This window comes from Erithacus rubecula (genome assembly GCF_903797595.1).
Source record: "Erithacus rubecula genome assembly, contig: SUPER_Z_unloc_2, whole genome shotgun sequence".
NCBI lineage: Eukaryota > Metazoa > Chordata > Aves > Passeriformes > Muscicapidae > Erithacus > Erithacus rubecula.
The window spans coordinates 2752686-2774799 of record NW_027635860.1 but is presented as its reverse complement, the minus strand read 5'-3'; the positions used below and the strand labels follow the sequence as shown (position 1 = coordinate 2774799).

The following is a 22114-nucleotide window of genomic DNA, read 5'->3' as shown; positions in this document are numbered from 1 at the left end:
CTGATTTTCTAGTTGACCACTCCCAGTCCCTAGAATGTTCTCCCTTCCTTGTGTCCCCCCTGGCTCTCATTGATGCAGTGTCCCAGCCAGCCTACCCCATTGGACCCCACCTTCCCTTACCCCACCTCTGCACCACTTTCCCCTATACCCACTGGACCCCAACCTCAACTCCATCCCCTCTCCTACCCCACATTTATACCCTGGACCTCCCTACATCTTGGTCTTCAACCGCCAACTCATATTTGATTAGTGTGTTCAGATTTTTGGATCTCATCCCACTTTTACTTTCACTATTATTATTAAAGTATTTTATGTTGCTAAGTCATGGTCATTGAGCCGCTCTTCTTTTATTTTTACCATGATTGCCCTAATATCAGAGAACCCTAAAAAGTATTGTCTGGGACCACCTTCACCCCCAATATACCTTCGCACATGAAGAAACTTTTCACCCAATATTTTCAAAACATTAACAAACACAGCTAAGCTTAATTAGCATGATTCTAAGTTATCTTTGCTAAATCAAATACAAATAATCTCAGTTAGTAGACTACAAGTTTCATCACAACTTCCATCTCAGTAAAGGCTGAGTGATTTGTATTTTGAAGACACCTTTTGCCACTCTCCAATAATTAAATGTGGAGGCCACTAGAGAGAAATACAGAGAACCATCCAGGAGACCTTGGAGCCATGAAATAATTTAACTCTTGAAATGTGTTCAAACAATATTTCAGTGTGAAGAAACAGAAATCTTTACTGTGCACTACATTCCTGCCATTCCAACCTGTCCACAGGTTCCTGTTCATGTTCTTTTTCCTGTATATACAGAAAGCCTTCTTTCTGGGAATACACATTGCACAGGGAAGTTTCAGAGCAGGCTACACTTTCAGATGACATGCCTGAGAGTTTGAATTATTGAAAAAATACTATCCTTTAAGACAGGAAAAAAAAAAAGACCAGGAGAAAGACACAGACCAGATGGTGTGGGAGGCAAATCAAAACAGCACAAGGGTTATTAAATTGCATCCACTTGGAACTATTAACTGGCAAAGAATCAGCAAGACAGGTTTCCAAGTGAGGCTGGATACTTAAGGCTAAAATCCAGGGTCTTGCTGTGAAAGATAGTTGAAAAATCAATATCAAAACAATGTAACTGCAAATACATGAGAAAAAAGAGTATTTTGTGTTTAATTTATGTGCCTGTGGCAGTTACCACAGTATATTGAAACTGAGCCATCTTTCTGATGGGGGACTATGACTTCTATGCAGAGTACAATTCTCTACCAAAAATATCTTTATTGTACACGGTATGCCATGATATGTGCAAAAGTCATAAAAAAATACTTTAAAAATACCAAAAAAGTGGGTTTTCTTTGAAGAAAGCTGCAGATATTCTCTATTTCTATAGTTACTTAAATTCTACCAGCAATTTCAAACATCCAAGTTAGAAAATTTTGGCCAAATTTGGCCACTGGATACAATGTAAATGCTTCCCAAATTTGCAAAATGCAACACAAATTACAACAGCACACATTTAATGCAATGCACAGAAGTCATTATTCCATTTTGTTCTTACACTCTGAACTGCATATCTTTACACACTGCTGCAAAAGGGGAAGAAAATGCTTTTGAAACGCTGAGGAATACAGTAATAAACCTGAAAACATTTTCAAATTTGTCAGAGAAACAGAGGAGCTAGGAGGGCATTTACCTAAATTATATTAGGAATATATAATGACAGCTCAGATTCTGCTGATCAAGGGCAATCAAACAGAGCAGTTGTTTAAATAGGAGTTCTCAGGACCAGACAACATTTTTAACAATTCTTTTTCAAATGTAGTTAAAGTATACAGTGCAAAGAGAAGAAATTATGCATTGCCTGCTAAAGGGAAAGGGATTAGGTCACGTATTAGTAATTACAACTATATAACCTCATCTTCGAAGCAGTAAACAATTAAGATCTCCACTCCCCACTGACTCAGAGTATCATCCTCATTATGCATAGAGAGAGAAATTAAATGCTGATGGCAACTTCAGGCTGTCAAATCAGTCCTCATGCAATCAAGCATTGCAGGTTGAAATTTGACTCGTACTTCTTTTAATTCAACTAAGGTTTTTGCAGAGTCAGAGAAAAGGGAAATGCAAATTACACTGTAAAGCAGGACTGTCAAGAGAAATGAAAAATGACTTAGAGATACCTGTTTTTTTCTTTGGTGACTTAACTTAAAAGGCAGAGTAGCCATAGAAAGGTAAGCCCTGTTTTGAGGCCTGGATCCCACGAGGAATTGAGGTCCTTCCAACCCTGATTTTCCCTAAATGGTGTGTATTTCTACTTCATTTTCCTATTCAGTGTCTAGCCTAACTAATGTTCAATTATTTTCATTTTCTGTCATTCCCTGACCTATTATCCATCTCACAACTGAATATCAGCCTCTTCAGGATAGCCACACAGTAAATTCAGTCTGTCAAGAGAAACCCCACAAATGACCATTGGCTGGACTGTGTATTTGTCTACTCCAGCAGACAAAGCCCTCAGAAAGCCCTACCTCCATAAAAATACAGAGATCAACCTGAAGATAAGCAAACTGCTGCAAATTAAAGCACATTTACGAGTAAAATTTCCAGGGACACTTGTACCAGTGACATAAAAAGCAAAATCAAGTTCTGTAAATAGGCATAGGACAATGCACTACTAAACTAAACAAAAAAAAAAAAAAAAAGTTTAGGCAAACAAAAATTTTCAAACTTCGGAGAAGACTACGCTTCATTTATATACACTTCTACATATAAAAAATTTTAAACTTTCTTTCATTTTAACCAGTCTGCCTTCAGAAAGAATTCCTAGCCTATTAGTAGTCTAAAATATTTCATCATTCTGACTTACCTTTAGGAGAGAAAAAAAATGGAGCAAATAATGAATGGCTATAATCAAGAAATCCAAACAACATCATTCAGCCATCATTAAACCAAAAGTTAATAAAAAGGAAAAAAAACAAAATTAAGCAAAAACGACTAATACCTTGAAATCCAACAGGAAGCAATTGCAAAGACATGCAAAGGTGTGAGACTAAATACTTTCCTGTATTTTGATAAGAAGCAAGAGGAGCATTGCTATTTACAGCTATAATGTTTCAAGAGAAGGCCAGTTTGCTTGAACACAGACTTTCTAATTGAAAACATCTTCAAGATACAGGAACATCATCAGTAAAGTCTAGGACATAGTCTAAATTGTTTAGTAACACCCTCACTGTTGCTTCACTGACTGCAACAAATCGTGCCATTTGATACTACCTGAAGATGATCATTTTTGTAGTTACCTTCTAGCCAGCATCAGCCCTTGCAAACTACAGTCATACAAAAAATAAAGAATAAAGGATGAGGGGGAAAAAATTAACTGCAGACAAGATGCCCTGGTACTCCTGCAGTCAGCAGTGTCTTAAAATTCACTTAACTGTTCCACAATTCAGTTTCTCTTGTAAAATAAAATAAAAAAAAAAAAAAAAAAAAACAACAAACCAAACCAATCAACCAACCAGAAAAAAAAAAAAAAAAAAAAAAAGAAGAAGAAGAAAAAGAAAAACAAACAAACAAACAAACTAAAAAACTGCATACAGTTACTGTGAGCAACCTCTTTCTACAGAAGCAGTGTCTGGATGATGTTTTGGCTTTCTAGTCCCAAAAAAAAAAAATTCTCCACTACTCAACTTCTTCCTTCAGACCAAATCCCTTCTCCTATATCAGCACCAAAAAAAATTTCTGAATCCTGGAAGTCTGTGCTTCACAAAAAGACATTAAAAGCTTGCTATCTACTTGAGTGAATGCCGGTGTATAGAATAATTACGAATGGAAATCTAGTAGATAAAAAAGTATTTTAACTTTATCTTGTGAAGAAGGCAGCTGGAATTGTCATTGAAATAAAAATGCCTTGCCAAATCTCCTTTTTATCCTCATTTCCCAAATTCTAAATACATACTAAAAATATGTCACAATGATTCCATAAGTCATTTATTCAATTGTTGATGTACATTTTCCTATCTTCTAATAAATCCATTTTAGCAGGACATGATGTGAGATTCAGCCACTTTAGAACAGTTGTTGCATCCTATTATGAAATGCCCAATTTTCTTCTATATTTTCTGTTTTAAAAACAGACTTTCATATGTGTCTTTACAATTCTGGTTGATAATAACTTGTTTATGACACTGCTTGTTCATAAAATGCTGTTAAGTTTTTGCCATTTATGCTGTGTTATCTGTTCCCTCCTTTTAACAAGTAATCATTAAGAATGAACCACAGAAATTAGTCAAAGTTACTTAAATGCAGTATAGTACATGTATATCAGGATATGAAAATGCAGTAAGAATTTAAATTTTCTATTTCCTTGGATAAAAATGTGAGCAAGTGAGTTACTTGACTCCTTGAATCCAAATCAACAAAATAAATTCTCTGACATAAAGCTTTTATTTTAGTATTTTGATCTTTCATTTTGATTTTACACAATTTTGTCAAGTTCTCCATTAAACATCATATTAAATATAAATGCAAAATCACATCTGGTGCCACATGTGCCAGTGTACATAAACTCTTGCTTGCACTAAATCTTCTCTGCTCTGAGCATAATTCACACACCTTCTTTCTGCCTCATTTTTCTCATAAAGAAGACTATCTTGGTTTCTTGTATAATGTCAAAATTAAATAGCCTTCATTATTTTGTTTGCCTTGGCAACAATAGTTTCAGGAGTTTTACTTATTCTACAAAGTGAGATGCCACCAACAGCTATAACTGTGTCAGTGAAATGAGACTGCCTGTTCTGTTTTAGATACTGAACACTAATGGGTGCATCAGTAGCACAGAAATGCATATCTAGCAAGTGAAATGTTCTTCAGTTCAAATTTTATAAAGATATATTATGATCACTTAGGTCTGACCTTTTATTTTTTAAAATCTTTTATTCAGACAAAGAAAAATTAACACTTTATGTTCTCAAGAGAATATGGTTTCTTACAGAGTTAAAAACCCATTATTACCTTTATCAATGAGGTAGAAATGCTACCTTAATTAACAAAGTTTGTCTATCTTATACAAAAGGCAGAGTCTGCTTCCAGAACAGCACTGCTCCTCATGCAGTTTATAATGCCACTATAAGAGGCAAATGTCTTCATTCTTCTGAAAGATAACTGGTTTAGAAGTAAAATAAAATGGAAAATATGCTCATGAAACCAAATGTTTTAAAGTTCATCCCAGCAGACAGCTGGCTGGGGGAGAAATGGCAGAACAGACTATAGTTTTTTGCACAAACAGTTTTGTGGGATCTTAGGTATGAACAAGTCATGGTTAACATTCTTCCTTAACCAAGCAGTCTCATAGAAACACAGTCAAGTTTTTCTTTAGATGATTCATGTTCACTCATTGTTGTCCAGTTCAACAAAACCTTAGAGTGAGCTATAAACCATCTTAATGCACAAACACACATTAGTCAGGAAATCAAACCTTCATGAAGACTTCTTTTCATTTAGATGTATAATTATACAAATGAAAACATAAAATAAGAAAGGAGACTAAAGCAACTATTCTATTCTACATTACCCTCTACAAAGGTCTGCCTGTCTAGATAAAGACAGAAATAGGGACTCTATGGAAATGGTTGTTCATGTAAAGTCAATACAAGGAAAACTGAGCTTCTGAAAATTCAATCAGAACTAATTCCACAGAGCTGGGGTGGCACTCTGAGTTAATGAAACATGACCAATGAATGAGTGCTGTAAGTCACTAATCATTCACTTATCACATAAATGCTACTCCATATTTATTGCAAAATTCAGTATATCACAAATTATTCTGACATAAGATCTGCTGATACACAACTGAAGAAGGGCTCACATACAATCTTTTTGGTAAACATGAGAGACACAGAAACAAACCACTGCTGCTTCAATAAACATAAATGAAATACCAAACAAGGTTGTTTCAGAAGTTTTTATGGTGAAGCAGTAGTTCATGCAGAATTCCTTTTAAAAAGATTGTTTTTACACTCCATGTCTGGGAAACACAGAAAATACAAATACTTCTACTGCCTGTGCCTTCACAACTATGGCTGTAATCATGTCAAACATCAGTAAGATCCATGTAGAAATTAGAGAAATATATGCTGATAACACTATTACATGGCAGACAAAACTATCCCAAGCAAATATCACAAATACCAGCTTCAAATACTTACAAGGATTTAGCACAGTATTTGATAAGCCAGTAAAAAAGTCTTGGGTACTGAAAAAGTGAGTTTTGGAATATGTTCTTAGTCTTTAGCTGTATTTTAGAGGCTGAAAATACTATACAAGTATTAACTTGGTTTCTAAATAAAAAAAAAATCCCTTCCTTGGATAGCTACTTACAATATTAATTTATATGAAATGCTTTTTCTATAGCAGAGGTCAAATTACTGAAGTCTTGAGCAGTTCCAGACATTCTACATATTTAGGGGGTTACTAAAAGATTAAAATTGTTGCAGTCAACTTTGACATAATTTGAAGTTGAACTGCTTTATTTGCTAGTTAAATAGCATTTTGCCCCACTCTAGAGACTAAATTTACCGCAGAGCAGAAAATTCTTACCACTTCATAAATATCTTGTTAACAGCTAAACTATGACCTAGATAAGACACTTCATCATGAAACAGAACATTAAATCAGCTGAACTCATTTTTGTTAAGGCAGCAAAACAAACTGTAGCCTTTTCAAGAGGGAGGACAACCCTAATGGTGAAGAGAATGATGACTAATTGTATAAATGAAAGTATTGGCTTTTTTCTCTTGGGACTCAGGAAAGATCCTTTCCAAATTATGGTTTTAAATTAAAGACATTTGGAGATCTCAAATCTTCTCCCTTTTGGACATATATCTAAATCCCTAAACCACCACATATTTTCTAAAAACTTGGCAGTCTCTGCACAGAAAAGCCCGGGACTGACCCAACTAACTCAGAATTACCAAAGAGTGTGGTTTTATCAGTTCAAAGGGAGAAAGAAAGCAAGGAAAGAAAGGAAATGGGCAAAACAAAGGAAAGGGGGGGGAAAATAAAGGGAAGGAGAAAAATAAAGGGATGGAGGAGAAGAAAGGGAAGGAGGAAAAGAAGGGAAGGAGGAAAAGAAGGGAAAGGAGGAAAAGAAGGGAGGGGAAAGAAAGGAAAGGAGGAAATGAAAGGAAAGGGGGGAAAGAAAGGAAAGGGGGGAAAGAAAGGAAAGGGGGGAGAGAAGAAAGAATTAAAAGGGTGAGGAGAACTAAGAAAAATAGCAAAGGGGGGGGAAAAACCTCAGTTTTTATACATTAGACATGTACAACAATAATAGATGTATAATTTTCACTATTTCACAAGTATGGTTTTGACATGCAAAAAAAACAAAGCATGTTTTTTTTCCTAAACAAGCAGAGTCCATTGTTTTTTCTACACTGTTAAGGCTCCCAAAGGGTCAGAACCTGTAGGTGATAAGATCTTCCTTCACACCTCTGTTCACTTTGAGTGTTTCAAATTCAATATGGTATCTGAAATATGGCCTAGCCATCACAGCAGGCCCAATTTCACTTCCCCTCTTTTTCCTAAGCAAAGCTTGCTATACAAGCAGGGTGAAAGACACAGCCATTGTTACACTGCATGTCCTGAAGAAGAAACAGGTAAACACAGTATAAGGTAAGACTTTTCCAAAGACAGCACTGCAGCTATGGTGGTGGTCCAGCAGCTGAAGTTTCCAATTCTGTGCCACTCCACACTCAAACACATCAAACCCCCCTAAAACTGCTGTCACACATTCTTACAACCCTAACCTTATTTCTACACCCCACAGACATTTAATCTGCTCATAAACGGGATCACAGTCCAGACGCTGTGCACAGACATGTCCATCCACACAAGCCTGTTCCCATACCACTCTTTCCTAGCTTTAGTCTTCTATTTAATGTTAAAATAAGTACAGGTGCTGATACCAGCATCTTCTCAAGCATCATGAGTTACAAAGCAGCATTCTAATTGCTCAGTCACAGAAAACCATCTCTTTGGAGGCATTTTTCCTACCTGCTGTCTTTTTTCCAGACATCCAGGAACAGCCACTGTGGATCACTGAAGTAACCTAGCATTAGTAGGCAATCAGAACATGTCTGTGAATTCCTAAAATCTAAAGTGCTATTGAATGGGCAAAGAATTAGTCAGAAAGAAAACAACCAAACAGCAAAATACCCACATTTTAGAAGGATACACGGTATAGAGAAAAATATTAAATCAAAGAACAGAAAAATAAGATGAAGGAAAAGGATGGGATGATGATGATGGTGATGATGATGATAACCCTACAGAGACAATGACAACTGCACCTATTTATTCTTACATCAGTTCTACAATTTTAAACCCGTATCTTATTTCACGTAAGTATTCATGCTTAAAAATGAATTTATATCATATGCTTCCAAAGCTAGAGTAGTGTTAGTTAATTGCCTTGGTCATGAGACATGCAACTACTCACTCAACATGGGACTTTGAAGACTAAAAGAAGTAGGAATACATTACCCCACGCAAGACTAAAGGGTACGATTTTAACCCATTAAATTTCTACAGGCATGATAGTAAGAGAGAGAGAAAACTGTCATTTGCAAAGTTTTCTATGGGATTCATCAGAAATCAGGGAAAAAATCCAGTTTCTGAAAATAGGCAGGCATGAACTCTCTGCCTTTCAAACTGATTAATCTGGTACAATATGAAAATGTACCTTACCAGACTTATGGAAATGAAAGTTACAGAAAGGCAAGGTATTTAAAAAACCACAGAAGCAGAGACTTACACATTACAAGAGTTTCTGCTGCTGGAAGCTTAGCTTCTGAGGACCATAATATCACATCTGCTATCCTCTATGGAATGATAGCCTGAAGGTGCTAGTGGAGAGGGAGCTGCTCCCTATGACATTCTCATAGGTGAAACATGAAATTTTATGTAGAGGTAAATGACAACTCCTTAGAAAACCATTAGAGTTAAGTCTCAGGGCTTAGCTGACACAATGAAGCTTCAAAAGTTTCAGTGGTAGGATATCTGCCTCAACTGAACTCCACAGACAACACCAAGATGTTACGTGCTGCCAATGTTCTGGTTTTAGTAAATAGAATCAAACACGAGCAAAAATTATATGGAAAGGATGGGAATAAAGATGGGCAATAGAGTGAAGACAGGCAGAAAGTTTCCTGCTTAAACCATTTCACTAGTACCAAGCAGGGACTTGGAAATAATTCTTTGTGGAAGATCTGGAGTGGATCAGAACTTGAGCAAGACCACCCCGCCACAAAACAGTTAGACTTCAATTTGGGAAATAATATGTCATCCAGTAAATATAGGAAACAATCATCCTCCTTCAGCTGGTCCTGGTACAGCATGAGCTAGAATATACCAGTTTTTGTTAGTATGCTTCAAGAGAAGGTCCAATAGAAAAGAATGAGCACAACCATGAGATTCAGAAAATATGATGTAAGAGGAATGGCTGAGAAAACAGTAGTGGGTGAAGGGGGTGTTGAAAGAGAGATACCCACAAGGAGACAAGATAATTTTTGGAAAGTATTTCTGTAAAAGTTTGAGGAACTATTTCATAAACCACAAAATAAAATCAAGTACAATTACAGCAAGAGGTAGAGGAATAAATTGTAACAGTAAGTAATGCACTTGGATTGCAAACAAGTGTAAGTAATCACTAAGCCAGCATGTCTGCCTGTGGAAGTCAATCTCTGCTCTGTCACCTCTGGAGAATAAGCTATATCAGCTAAAGTTGATTCTCTCTTGAAGAACAAATAGTCCAGCCTCTCAAAGTCCTTCTAGATCCTTTTCACCCCAGTCATACTGGGGTTACAGAAGACCTTTGATCTTCCTAGAAAATATAACAGAGATAAAGACACTTGAAATATTCCTACAGAGCCTAATGCTCTAGTACCGAGGTTTGATTTCTCTCTATTTCTAGAAATTATAAAGCACCTGCCAATCTGATTTAGTACAAGTAAAGATGATGTTTACAAGTATTTCACTGATCACTAAGGCCTTGTCTACAGGAAGAAAATTGCATCTAGCTTACTCTTCTGTTTCACACTGAACAAAGACTTTCTAATAATTGTCTCCGTGGACACAGTACATACTCAGTAAATGTGAGATAATATTTTCCAGGTTTTGTAATTCTGAAAATATGCTATAAACCAACACCTTTGTTTCTGCAGTCCTTTCTGAGTAAACACATGATCCTCAAGTTCCAGAATCAAAGCCACTCCTGATTTTAAATTTGGCCTTTGGATTACAGATCTGTGTTATTTCTGAGACCCATCTTCCCTAACTCTGTATGCTCTTGTCTTTGACTTGCATGATCCTCTTCAAAACATTTTCTGCATGTGATATGTTCTTAAATAAAACACTAGTAAAAATAAGCACGTTTTTCTCAAGAGCAACATTATCCAAAAGCTCTCTAAACATAAAATTTGAAAGAACCACGGTTGGGTTTTTTTCTGTTGCTTTCAAAACCACAGTAATGTAAACTTCATAACAGTTTCTCTACTACCTCTGTTAAGAGCACAGATATCTGAATCATATTTCTACACTGACCCAGAGAGAAAAAGATATATCAGCTTTAGAAATATGAGTTGAATTACTATCCATAATTTCAGATATAAACATCCAAATACACTGAGTTTGCAAAACCCAGTCTAAAGAACAGACTCACCCCTTCAAGGTATTTATTAAGTACTGCTTCTGGTCTGGCTGGAAATACTTTTTTAAAAAAAGACAATTTGTTGAATTAAATTGTTTCCAGGCAGAGCTATGAAGCACTGTTATTTTTAAAACTAAAACAACAGCAGATATGTTTTTCTCATGTAGGTTTGGTTCAGATCCTATTTAAGCCTGCAATTTTATCTACATACTACCACTTTTCCCTTTGTAAGGTATTTTGGTCTACCATGAAAGGAGTCATCATTAACCACCACTGTAACTACAATTTTTAGAACTTTTTTTATGTTTAAGTTCATCCTTCAACTACTGAGTTCCTAGGGTATCATAAATTAATTTAATTTTCCACTCCCAGCAGAGGAAATCCATATATTAATGCAATTCTCTGGCTTCTCTGTCATAGACTCCTCTGCTTTTTTCTTTTCAACTTACTGAAAGAAATGTTTCACATCTACTCAAAAGAAGCCTGATCTGTATTTCTGCACAGGAAATTGTAAGATTTTAAGGAATAGTTACAGATAGATGCTATAATATTCTTGGTATTTTCAACTTACAGAATATTCAGAAAGTTTTGATAAGTCTTTAGAATTTTCACAAAACTTGGATTCTGTATATTTCCTTGTTTATTGTACTGAAAAAAACAGCTGTTTTATTACAACATTTCATTTCAAAGATTATCTATTCTTTCCTATAATGCAATGAAAAATTCGTTGTACTCCTAAAATGCAGCTCAAGCAACAACTGCTGAAGATTCAAGAGTTCTAACACAAAGACAAATGGCTAAGAGGTTTGTGGTGAGAATCTGACAACTAATCAAACACCTGTTTGCAGACTAGACTTTTGAGGAGGGTGAGAATTTTCTTATTTAAACTGCACAGGTTCAGCTTCACTCTGCACAATCCAAATCTTAGACAGACATCAATTACAATAATACTGTGGAATTGTCTCTAAAATTTCTATCTAGCTAGGTTGATATTTCCATATATCCAATTTTCAGTCTCCAGGAATAAAGTTCCATGGCAATTTAAACTGCTCTGCCAGGGCTGCCATGTGCTCACCCTCCCAGCCATCTGTTGTCTCTTCCCCACACCAATACTGGTTATCCATGGGCCTGATTATCAGGGAGCCTGGCCAGAACTGGGTTGGATCCTGCAGGGTTAATTTTTGTCCAGTCAGATGTCTGATATGCAGTTCCCATAGTTTTGTATTACTTGACAAATATACATCAGGGCAGCATGTGTGAAGAGGACATTTTATAAAAAAAATGCTCCTCTAGTTTGTCAGCAAAATGTGGAAACCAACACATATTGATAATCAGAGCAGAATTGTTGCTGCCTGAAATAAAAGGGCATGTATGATATTATATTTGGGTTCTCTGTCTGCAGCCTTCACTTACCTATTTATACTTCTGGATTTTTAAGAAGGAATAACTTTTATAATATACAGCAACACTGCCGCAACATTACTAGTTCTAGTGTTATAACTGGACTTTTTCTATAACACAGTTCTGCTGTGTCACTTTTTCAAACTAGAAACAAGCACAGCAATAACAGTTGTTAACTTACCTTCCAGAATACATACTCTCTTGTTTTAAGCATAAAAAAAATCTCAGCATTCTTTTTACATCATGTAACTTCTTCCTAAACTTTAAGATGATGAATGATGCAGAAAATTTTATACACTGTTGGGGGGTCTTAAGCTTTCAAGAAGTTTTACTTATGATTGGTTCATACAAGAGACTGACAGAACCTACTTTAAAGTTACTTAGCTGCTGTAGTCTGAGATTGTCAAGTAACACCATTTTGCTTTCTTTTTTCCATTTTCTCATTTTCAGACCTTGCTCTATTTAACAATACTTTGGATATACTTGTATCAATAATTTCTCATGCAAATCCAAGCTAACTGAATTAATGTTTCTAGAACAGTTCTTCTTGTCTTTTTTCCTCCAGAGACATCTCATTCTTATTCCATCAGACCTTTGTTTGTTCTTCTCCCAAAGAGAGGAAGAACAAACAAACAAGATCCTACAACACCTTCATCTGATCTGAGGTGGCACTGCTGCATCTCAGACATCTGGTCCCTCAATGCACAACCCCCTCTGCCACCACAGACAATTACAATTTTACCATACTGCTCTCACATGGACCTACTGTACCAGTTTCAGATTATTATTTCTATACTTAGTATTTCTGTACTTATATATATATACTGTACTTATATATATATATCTGAAGAGCCGGGGCAGCAAAAGAAGGTAATTTCTTTTAATGATGCCTTGCCATATGCAAAGGAAAAGTTCAACCATTACAGCTGGTTAGGGGCCTCAGATGGGAAAGATTAATGTCTTTCTAATAAAAAGGAGCAATGTTGAGATCTTCCTGTGAAATATGGCTTCAACACCTGAGGAGTGTGTATTTTGAATTAACCTACTCCTAGGACTTCCCTGGGCTGCTTATCTTTGCTGCTGAAATTTGTTCTTCAAAAAAACCTTTTGTGTCTCTTTACAACCAAGCTAGAGATACAACATCCATCTATTCTATTGTAGACATGGAAGAAAGCAATCTCCTCCATTTGTGCAGCAGGCAGCCTGCCACTCTCACTAGTCTGCCTTTGATAGAGCTCTGTGATTCCTCTTTTAGATTTACATACAATAATTTTTGTTTGTTTTTTTTTTTATTCATTTGACTTAGGACAATGTTTCTGACTAGTAGAAATCAAGTTTATTATTTTCAAACCATAATTTTTATACTTAAGGACACATGAATAAAATTCTTCTTATCTTTTATGGTACATTATCTGTCCTCTATCTACACAATTGAATATGTGATTGTGTTATTGCTCTGGTAGAGAACTAGTAAATTTCATGTATGATTCAACTAGACAGTTGTGTAGATTGTTTTGAAAAGTAAGCCTACAGAATTTTAGAACTCTTACAGAATTTATCTCTTCTTTATACAACCAGTCAAATCATTCTTCTTATATATACAATACCACAGGGGGGAAAAAATAATGTTAAGGTGTTAAACTGGAAAAAAAGCAAGGAAAATAATTAATAGAAACTACTTCACCTTGAAAACATACTTACCAGATGAACTACTAAATTAATACCCTAGAACACTTCTGATGAAGCCAAGTGGCAAGTGATGAAGACAAGTAACCTGGAGTTACAGAATTAAATGTTTATGCCATTCATATAAAAGGAAGTCCAGCAAAGGAATTACATTACAGAAATCTAAGTTCAGTAGAAGTTTCATAAGTATAATATACACATGGTGCTTTTTGGTCAACAAAGAACACTGATTCTATTTGTTGCTGTCTTAAAATCACATCTGAATAGAAATTTCAAACCCAAAAGATGCATTAGATGTATCTCCCATGTGATACTAATGGATTGCACAATGAAAAAATGGCAAATTTGGGATCCAATCTAATTTCCTAATTCAGCTACTACACTTTAAAACCAGACTCTGACAAACTGTGACCCCCAACACGCCCCATAATTTCACTTTGCTGTTTTTGCAAGCTGTAACCTGACAAAACAGCGTCCAGTTACTTCAACAAGAATCATTACAGTGGAAGAAAACAATGCTTTATCTCTTGTGTTAATTCTCCATCCATGTATTCTTCCACATTTTTTCTCTATGGCTACTAACCAGGGGAGCCAGCTTGCTGATTTAACTAAATCACCCAAGAGCTTCAGGTGTCAGTGAAACTCCGTCCTCACCAACCACACAGCCTTCACTTTAGGAGACGTCAGTGAACTCTGCTCTAGACTCAGAGGGAAAGGCACGTTCATTCTTTGAATACCTTCTACAGAATCAGTAATACTGTGGTGCCCTTCCTCTCCCTCAGCTACTACATCACTCTGCTTTGCCATCAAAGACAGGCACATGTTACAGCAGAAGGCACCAATGTACTTGAGGGGTTTATATTCAGAGGAGTAAGCTGCTCCCTGTGCTTCGTGAAGCAGCACACACTGCTACTGATGCATGTGCACAATGGCTCAAGGAGATGCACACAGACTGACCTAACACCAGCTTAGAAGGATGGAACTGTCCATAAGGATACTCACACAGGGTGCTCAACAGGGAGAGGTGGAATTAATTTACTTATGCCCGTCACAATAATAGTGCACAACTTAGTGAAATGCGTTTCTATTGTGATTTCTTGTTCTCACTGATACTACAATGTACATTTGTGTTCTTAAATGAAAGCTTTTGCCTGTTGCCATCTAAAAGACAAAGTCACAATTTATAGCTAAGGGATCACCTTTTGACTTTTTGGAAAGTATACTTTATGGCCTGGAAAGTCATGTACATCCATTTTTAGTTTTAAAAAAGATCACCAGCTGGCATCACTTGGAAGAGGAAGTCCTTTCCCAAGCTAGCCAAGGAGGACAAACAGATGTCAAGAGAAAAAACTTGTTTGTGAGTAAAGTCTGCTGAAAACATCAGCAAAATTATCTAGCAGGATGCTGCAAGTGAATACTGGTGTATGCCAAAGACCCAGGAAAAGTAAATGCAAAAAGCTGGTAAGGGACATTTCATTCCTTACATTTAGACAAAACCAAGAGAAAAGACAGTAATTCAAGCAAAATCCATGTTTGTCTCAAATGATTACTAGCAATGCTGTAGCAGTCTTTAGTAGAGTAACAACTAAAATCAGGATTAACAAACAATGCATCTTCTTTCACTGCAACAAAATCCTGTCGTTCCTTTGCTTTGAAGCGTTAACTACTTTGTAGTCACTGGATTAGAAGACTTGAGTGCTTGCATGCTTTCCAGACATGCTGAGGCTAATGACAACTTCCTTTATAAAGCAACAGCCTCACAATGAATAAACAAACTTAAATAGCAAACCATTCTTTGCACAGAGAACATAGTGACAGATGCTATAAATTAGATGGAATACTGTAAGTAGCATTTCTTCCTTCTGAGCAACCACACAAGGCAACAGAAAACATGTATAGAAAGAATTATTACTCTTTTTTAAATGAAAGAAAGTTTACTTTATACTTTTCAATATTAAAAAATAAATACAAAGAGAACTTTAAAATAAATTCCCTTAATCAGAAGTATATTAAAAGCTTTAGATGCTGACTGCTTCTAAAAGGCATTTTTATGGAATCTAAAATGTGAATTTAAGATTCTGAAAATAAGCCGTGAAAAGGACTCCACAAGTCTTCTAAGATTCTCACAGCTATCAAATAAAACTCAGTATTTCTTACCATGCTGTCCTTTTACTCTTCCTTCTCTCACCGGTCGGTGGACTAAGACTGTCAGTTTCTTAATCAGTGGTCAAACATATTTTCATGCCAATGCCTGAAAGCTATTCACATCTTAAACAAAGTGCAGTGAGTTTAGAAAAAAGATCAGCTTTTCTACAAACAACTGAAAACTCACTAAACAGGATTAATTTGCCTTGTCTCTCATCTTGTCCTTTTCTCTCAGCATCTTCCATCTCTGTGCTGTTTACAGCAACAAAGGGATTAAGGGAAAAAGTGCAATTCCACTACAAATACTTAATTTAATCAAGACACTCAAGGGGAAAAATATTCAGTGCCAAATCTTGACCCAAAGATAAACCTCATCACTAAACTACCAACTTAATTAACACCAGAAAGATTTGATTAAGATTTGACCTAAAAGCAGTTAATGTGGTCAGTATAATTAATTAAAAGCTATCTGCAAACTTCTTGTACTCAAAGATGTATTGACTTTTATCAGATGACCTGTGTACAATTTCCAGAGCTGAATCTCTTTTATTAAAGTCAGAATGGAGCTATAACTAAATCTTATGCAACTTTCAAGACTTAAGTATTTTACAACTTTTGTAGTTCAGCATTTAAAGGCATTGAGAAGTAATCCATACTTGCATTAATTTATCCACAAACATTGTACTCTCAAAAATTAGGGTTTTTTTCCCTTTATGAAGCTAGGTAGAAGTTTACAAACTTTGGGGCTTTTAAAATCATAGGCATGAGGTACCAATATGTTTTGATTCCTAGACATTCTGTTGACAGAGTTTTGGTTGGTTGTTTTTGTGTTGTTTTTTTTTTTTTTTTTAACGCTGCATTCTGCATATTTCTCAAGTCACATGAGCATTAACTTCCAGTTGATTAAACGTCCTTTCCTCTTTAATGGCAAGAGGGCAAAAGTCTATAAGCCGAGTCCATGGTGCATCACCATTTTCGACGTTGCTTCCCACCTGGCCATATTCTAAAAGTGAACGCTGAAAAGGCTGAAGTGACATTTTCAAAAATAAACCTTAAAGGAAATGTAGATTAGCAAATACCCTGTTTACCATTAAGCTAATCGAATTAAACAGAAGAATACCCCTCAACAATAGAAGTACACAAGAATTTACTGCTGTAATTATGGGCCCTCGACCATTGTGCTGCTTACTGAGAGAAGAAAATGGAGCCTCAAACTTCATGCCTATCGAAGAAGAGTGAATCCACACTTTCTACAGGTGGCTGACACCATAATCACAAGCCTGTTTATGGGGTAGTGCTAAAAAAAAGAATAGATAAACCCCAAATACACTTTTAATGGTTATTTATGATTTTATACTGCCTCCGAGAAATTTGGCATGTTTCCTAAGGACGGGGCAGTTCAACGCCCACCACAGAAGGCGCTGCCACACTCCCAGCGCTTTCCCGGCCCGCTTTCCCAGCGCTTTCCCGGCCCTGCCGCTCCGCCCGTGGGCAGCTCCGCGCCCGGCGGGGGCTCCCGGGAGCCGCTCCCCTCCGCCCTCCGGGAAGCGTGCGGCGGCTCTGGGAAGGCGCAGAGAGCCCGGCCGTGGCAGATGCACCAGCGTCGGTGCCGTCAAGCAGCGGCGGGGGCAAGAGAAGGAAGAAAGAAGTTCATGGGATGCTTGTGCACACCTCCCTCCTGCTGTTCGGGGAACAGATCGAGCTGCTCAAGGTAAAGGGGATAAAGCGGGGACGGGGACAGACAATCTGGCATCTCATCTCACAACCTTCGGAGGACGAGCTCCATCCTCCCTGCGGCGCCGGGGGGGATCCCCGGAGCCCGGGACCCCGCAGGAGGGGCAGAGCAGCGGGGCAGCCTCTTCAAAGGGAGCAATAAAGGCTCTAGGAAAAATAAACGCTACGGGAACTGACCCCAAATCCGCGAGTGTAACATGCCCGCCTCCTGCTCTCGCCCCGGAAAGCTCCCAGACCTCTTGCTTTCTGCTGACCCTCTCCCTACATGGCAAGGCAACAAATGGCAAGACCTCGGACCCCGGAGCTGAATAACAGGAAATATAGGCATCTGTCACCTCCCGGAGAGAGCTAAATGGATTAGCGAAAGCAACAAAGGGAAGAAAAGCTCTTTCAAACGTGCAATTGATTAACAAGTCCCCTCTAATCTGCAGCATCACTGTTTTTCCTTAAAGACATCATCGGTCTCCTCCAGCACGTCGGTGCAATTAAGTTATAGCCAGGAAAGGTGGGGGTGGAAGGCACTGCTAACCCGCCGAGATCCCGCGCTGCCCAGTGAGGACAGAACGGGAAGCGTTACAAACCTGGCGTGGAAATTGTGCAGCCTTGTCATCTGCTCCCTCAGTCCCTGGGTAAAGACTCCCTGGAAGGACTTTGAGAGTAAGGTTTATCTGGTGCAGAGGGGGAGAGGGCAATTTTCCAGAGAATGGCTTCATGAAAGATCAAAGAGCTGGATCTGGCAGCTCCTACCTCGACGCTGCATTTCACATCCCAGAGAAAACGAAAACGTTAAGCCTCCCCTTTCCTGCTCTGAAAGCACCACACAACCTAGGCGCGAGTGGAGGAGGGAAAAATATAAAAAAAAATAAAAAATTAAAAAAAAATTAAGAAAAAAAAGTCGTTTATGCGGCTTCTTATACAGGAACTATGTCTTACACCATCGTGGCTCTCCAACCCCACACGTTCCCTTAAGGTCTCTGCAAATCACGGCGCTACTTTGGAGGTACCGAACAAACTGGCATCTATTCAGCAGCCGCACCGCTGCTGCCACGGCGCAAGGTCAGATGTTAATAGGAACAGTTTATTCAGCTCTAAAATCAATCGCGGAGCTCACTGAACCGCGCGTCCTAGTGTTTCATGAGCCTAGAGTCCGACCTCCTCAGTCCCTGAGGATCGACCAGGTACACAGAGAAAATGGGACCCTCTAAAGTCCAAAAACACACAGAAAGAAACCCCCGCCAAGACTCCATGAGCTGCAAGCACTGCGGCTGCCCCCTCGCCCACTCAGCTTTAATCCCCTCCTGGCTCCCGCTGAGATTCTGGCAACACAGCGTCCCAAATAATAACACATTATCATAACCATTCCGCAGAGAGGGCTGGAGTGCGGGCGGAGTGGAGGAGGAAGCTCCACTCATCGCTATCCACCCTCGGCATTAACAAAACCCCGAACTTTTCCTTTGTTTTCTCCTTCTTTCGCCCTCCACTCTGGCCTCTCTCAGTGGCTACCAACCAGCCTCGGAGCGCTGCAGTGGCCGAAAAGAGGCACAGGCGCCTGCCGCCCGTGTGGGGCAGAGGCGCGGGGATGCGCTCGGGGTAAAAACTTTAGCTACTCTCGCATCCTGCCAACCCCCGCCCCCTCGTAAAGAACACAACATCAGGTTTCCATTGTGCCGAGAAGAACCGAGGGGGAAGAAGAAAAAAAGAGGGGGAAGGAAAAAAAAAAAAAGATGGCAGAAAGAAAGCGAAAAGGGAAGAAAGAAAATAAAAGAAAGAGGATAAAAACAAAATAAATAAATAAATAAAAGATAAGAAAGAAAAGAAGAAAGATAAGAAAGAAAGAAAGAGTAGCCAACATGAATCACAACCTGGGGATGCTGGCGGCTCCGCCGGTCCCAAATGGGTACGTGCAGCTCTCCCAGGAACAGGAGCCGCTTTCCCCGCCTGCCCTGTCCCCGCACACTCCTGCTCGGAGAGCAGAAGCATCCCGCCCGCAGGCGGGTCCCGCTCCTTACCTGCCGCGCGGAGGCGAAGCAGCGCGGCGGCCGCCAGCAGGAGCAGGAGGCGGCCCGCCGTCCCCCGCCGTCCCGCCGCCGCCGCGGGGTCCATGCTGCTCCCGGCGCCGCGCACAGATCCCGCCCGGAGCGCAGGGAGCAGCGCCTGCGGGCGGAGAGGCTCCGTGGCGCTGCCGCAAGCTCGTCCCGGCACCTCGCCCCGGCGCTGCGCTCCCGCTAACGGACCGGCCCCGACTGGGGGCGGAGGCAGCCGCGCTCCTTTCCCCTCCTCCTCCGCCTCCTCCTTCCCCAGCATCCGAACGTCACCCGGGACCACAGGGGAGGGGAGCGGCGCCGAGGGGCGGACAGGACGAGGACGGTCCCTTGGCTCCGGCACCCTCTGCCGGGGGCAGCCCCCGGCCCCAGCCCCGGGCGGGACCGCGCACGCTGCTCCCTCCGCACTCGACGATAGCCAGGGGCCAGCAGGACTTGGGCCCCCTCTGAAAGGCGAGTCCTGCTCCCAGAAGCCTCAGGAGCCTGCAACCTTCCTCACAAAAATCCCCAGTAAAGCAAAAAGAAGCGGGAGAAGGGCACACCGGCCAAAACCGCTACGGCTGTTCTCCTTAGCCTTCTTCCCTCTGGCTGCACAACTGAAGAGTTTTGCAGCCCTACAGCGTTAAAAACAATTGACTGAACATAGTTTCTCCTGACCCCAAAGCGCTCAGGGGCGTCAGCCCCTCGTCACGTACTCCGAGAGGCAAGAACCACCAGGCTGGGATCTTCTTTGTGCTCTACCGCTCTCTCATGATAAGGTGTCAAAATTAAAGTCCGCTTTCTATCTTCAGCAGCCAGAGAATGTTCTGCTGCCAGTAAAGTTTCAAAATGTTTCCAAGTTACTTACTACCATAAATAAGAGCATTTGGAGCATAATTGAAGTAAGCTTTTCGAACTGATTTTTTTTTTTTTTGGGGGGGGAGGGAGGGAGGAAGGAAGGAGTTGTTTTGGTTTGAGTTTGCAGTTCAAAGAAATCAGTATTCGAAGATTAAGCAGAACTGTCAGCAGGCTTCTTTTAACTACCTCATATAAGCTTCAAGAATACAGTTCAGCCATTTAATTGCTGCGTTTTAAAAGTTACAATTTAACAATACATCTGCAAATACATTTCTGTTGTTTTAGATTACATTTCTGAAGGTCTGGTGCTGAGGAATGCTGAATACATACAAATCCCTTTAAGTTCTTCTCCAAATCAAGCTCTAAATTCACAATAATTTTAGTGAAATTAATTTTCTATTAAATTTACTTCTTAATGCAAACAAAGGCAAACTTTACAACATATTCATTCTTCCTCCTTTTGCACCCTGTTTCTTTCCTCTCAAGTTTTCAGTTCCATCTTGAAAATTCTTCTGGCACCTAAGAATGACAAAGGGAGGTCTTGATCCCTCTTTGGCAGGAATGTAGGCAGCCCCTTGCTATCACAACAACACATTTTAAAATCCCTTTCATAAACATATGAAACCTAAGGTAAAAGTAATGATGATCCTTTTTATAAACTCCTTTCCTTGGATTAAAGGCTGCTCCAGACTTTGCCCCTTTGATAGTTAGGAACATGCTCCTAATTTCCAGACTGTATGTATTCAGATCAGTTTATATTCCTTCTCTTTTGTGCCACTACTACCCTTCACACTTCTACTCTCTATGACATGAAATGACAGATTCACACCTCAGCCTTTATGCTGTTATACTAAAAAAACCTAAATCTTTTAATTTCCTTTGAAATCACCAGTTATGAGTTCCCTGACCACCCTAATCCTTTTTTCCTTCCATGCTGAATATCCCCTCATTCCTCCAAAATTTTAGGAGTCTGATTTAATCTTTCTGGTGACTTGAGCTTAATATAGTGCTGGAGATGCTTTCTCTACTAGAGCACTTTTAATTTCCTTTCTGTGGTGAAAAGACTGATGTATACCATTGATTTACAGCACATTGCCAGTTATAGGTATACTATGATGTGTTAGAAAATCTACTTCCCTCTTTCTGTATAATTTCCAGTGCATAACTAACAGCATGGACCTGCATCAAAATTCTGACCTCACAGACTCTGTTCCCCCTTTTTTGTAGCACAGCTCATCAAGATCAATTCCTTCTGCGCCTTCTTTTATTAAGAACACCTCTTAGCTCTGCATCAACAAAACATTTTGGTTGCACATTGATAAATAAAATCAGTGTGAAGAAGTGTCCCCAAGAAACTAAACCAGAGACAGTGCTATGACTTTTAAAACAAAGTTCAGGTGGTAAAAATGGCAACAGTTACCTGCTTAAAGTATTATGAGTTCAAACTCTATGTTCCTCTGAAATTTATGATTGTACCACTGTGTGACTTGCCTTCCTTAATAAGAAATAAAAATGTATGTATGAATTAGTCTACATTTTGCATAATCATCCCAAA

At 39.1% G+C, this 22114-nt stretch overlaps 1 protein-coding gene across 2 annotated transcripts in view; it reads right to left on the bottom strand.

Moving 5' to 3' along the window:
* The window catches only part of ROR2 (receptor tyrosine kinase like orphan receptor 2), a 318074-nt gene that overhangs the window by 121936 nt on the left and 174024 nt on the right, over window positions 1-22114 (bottom strand). Inside the window, exon 2 of one of the 2 annotated variants that reach the window (XM_079331146.1) lies at window positions 19690-19787. In XM_079331146.1, coding sequence (XP_079187272.1) covers window positions 19690-19783 — 94 coding nt within the window. In that variant the 5' untranslated portion in view covers window positions 19784-19787. Of the gene's footprint in view, window positions 1-19689; window positions 19920-22114 lie in introns of those variants that run through there. The other variant, XM_079331145.1, reaches the window with a different exon arrangement.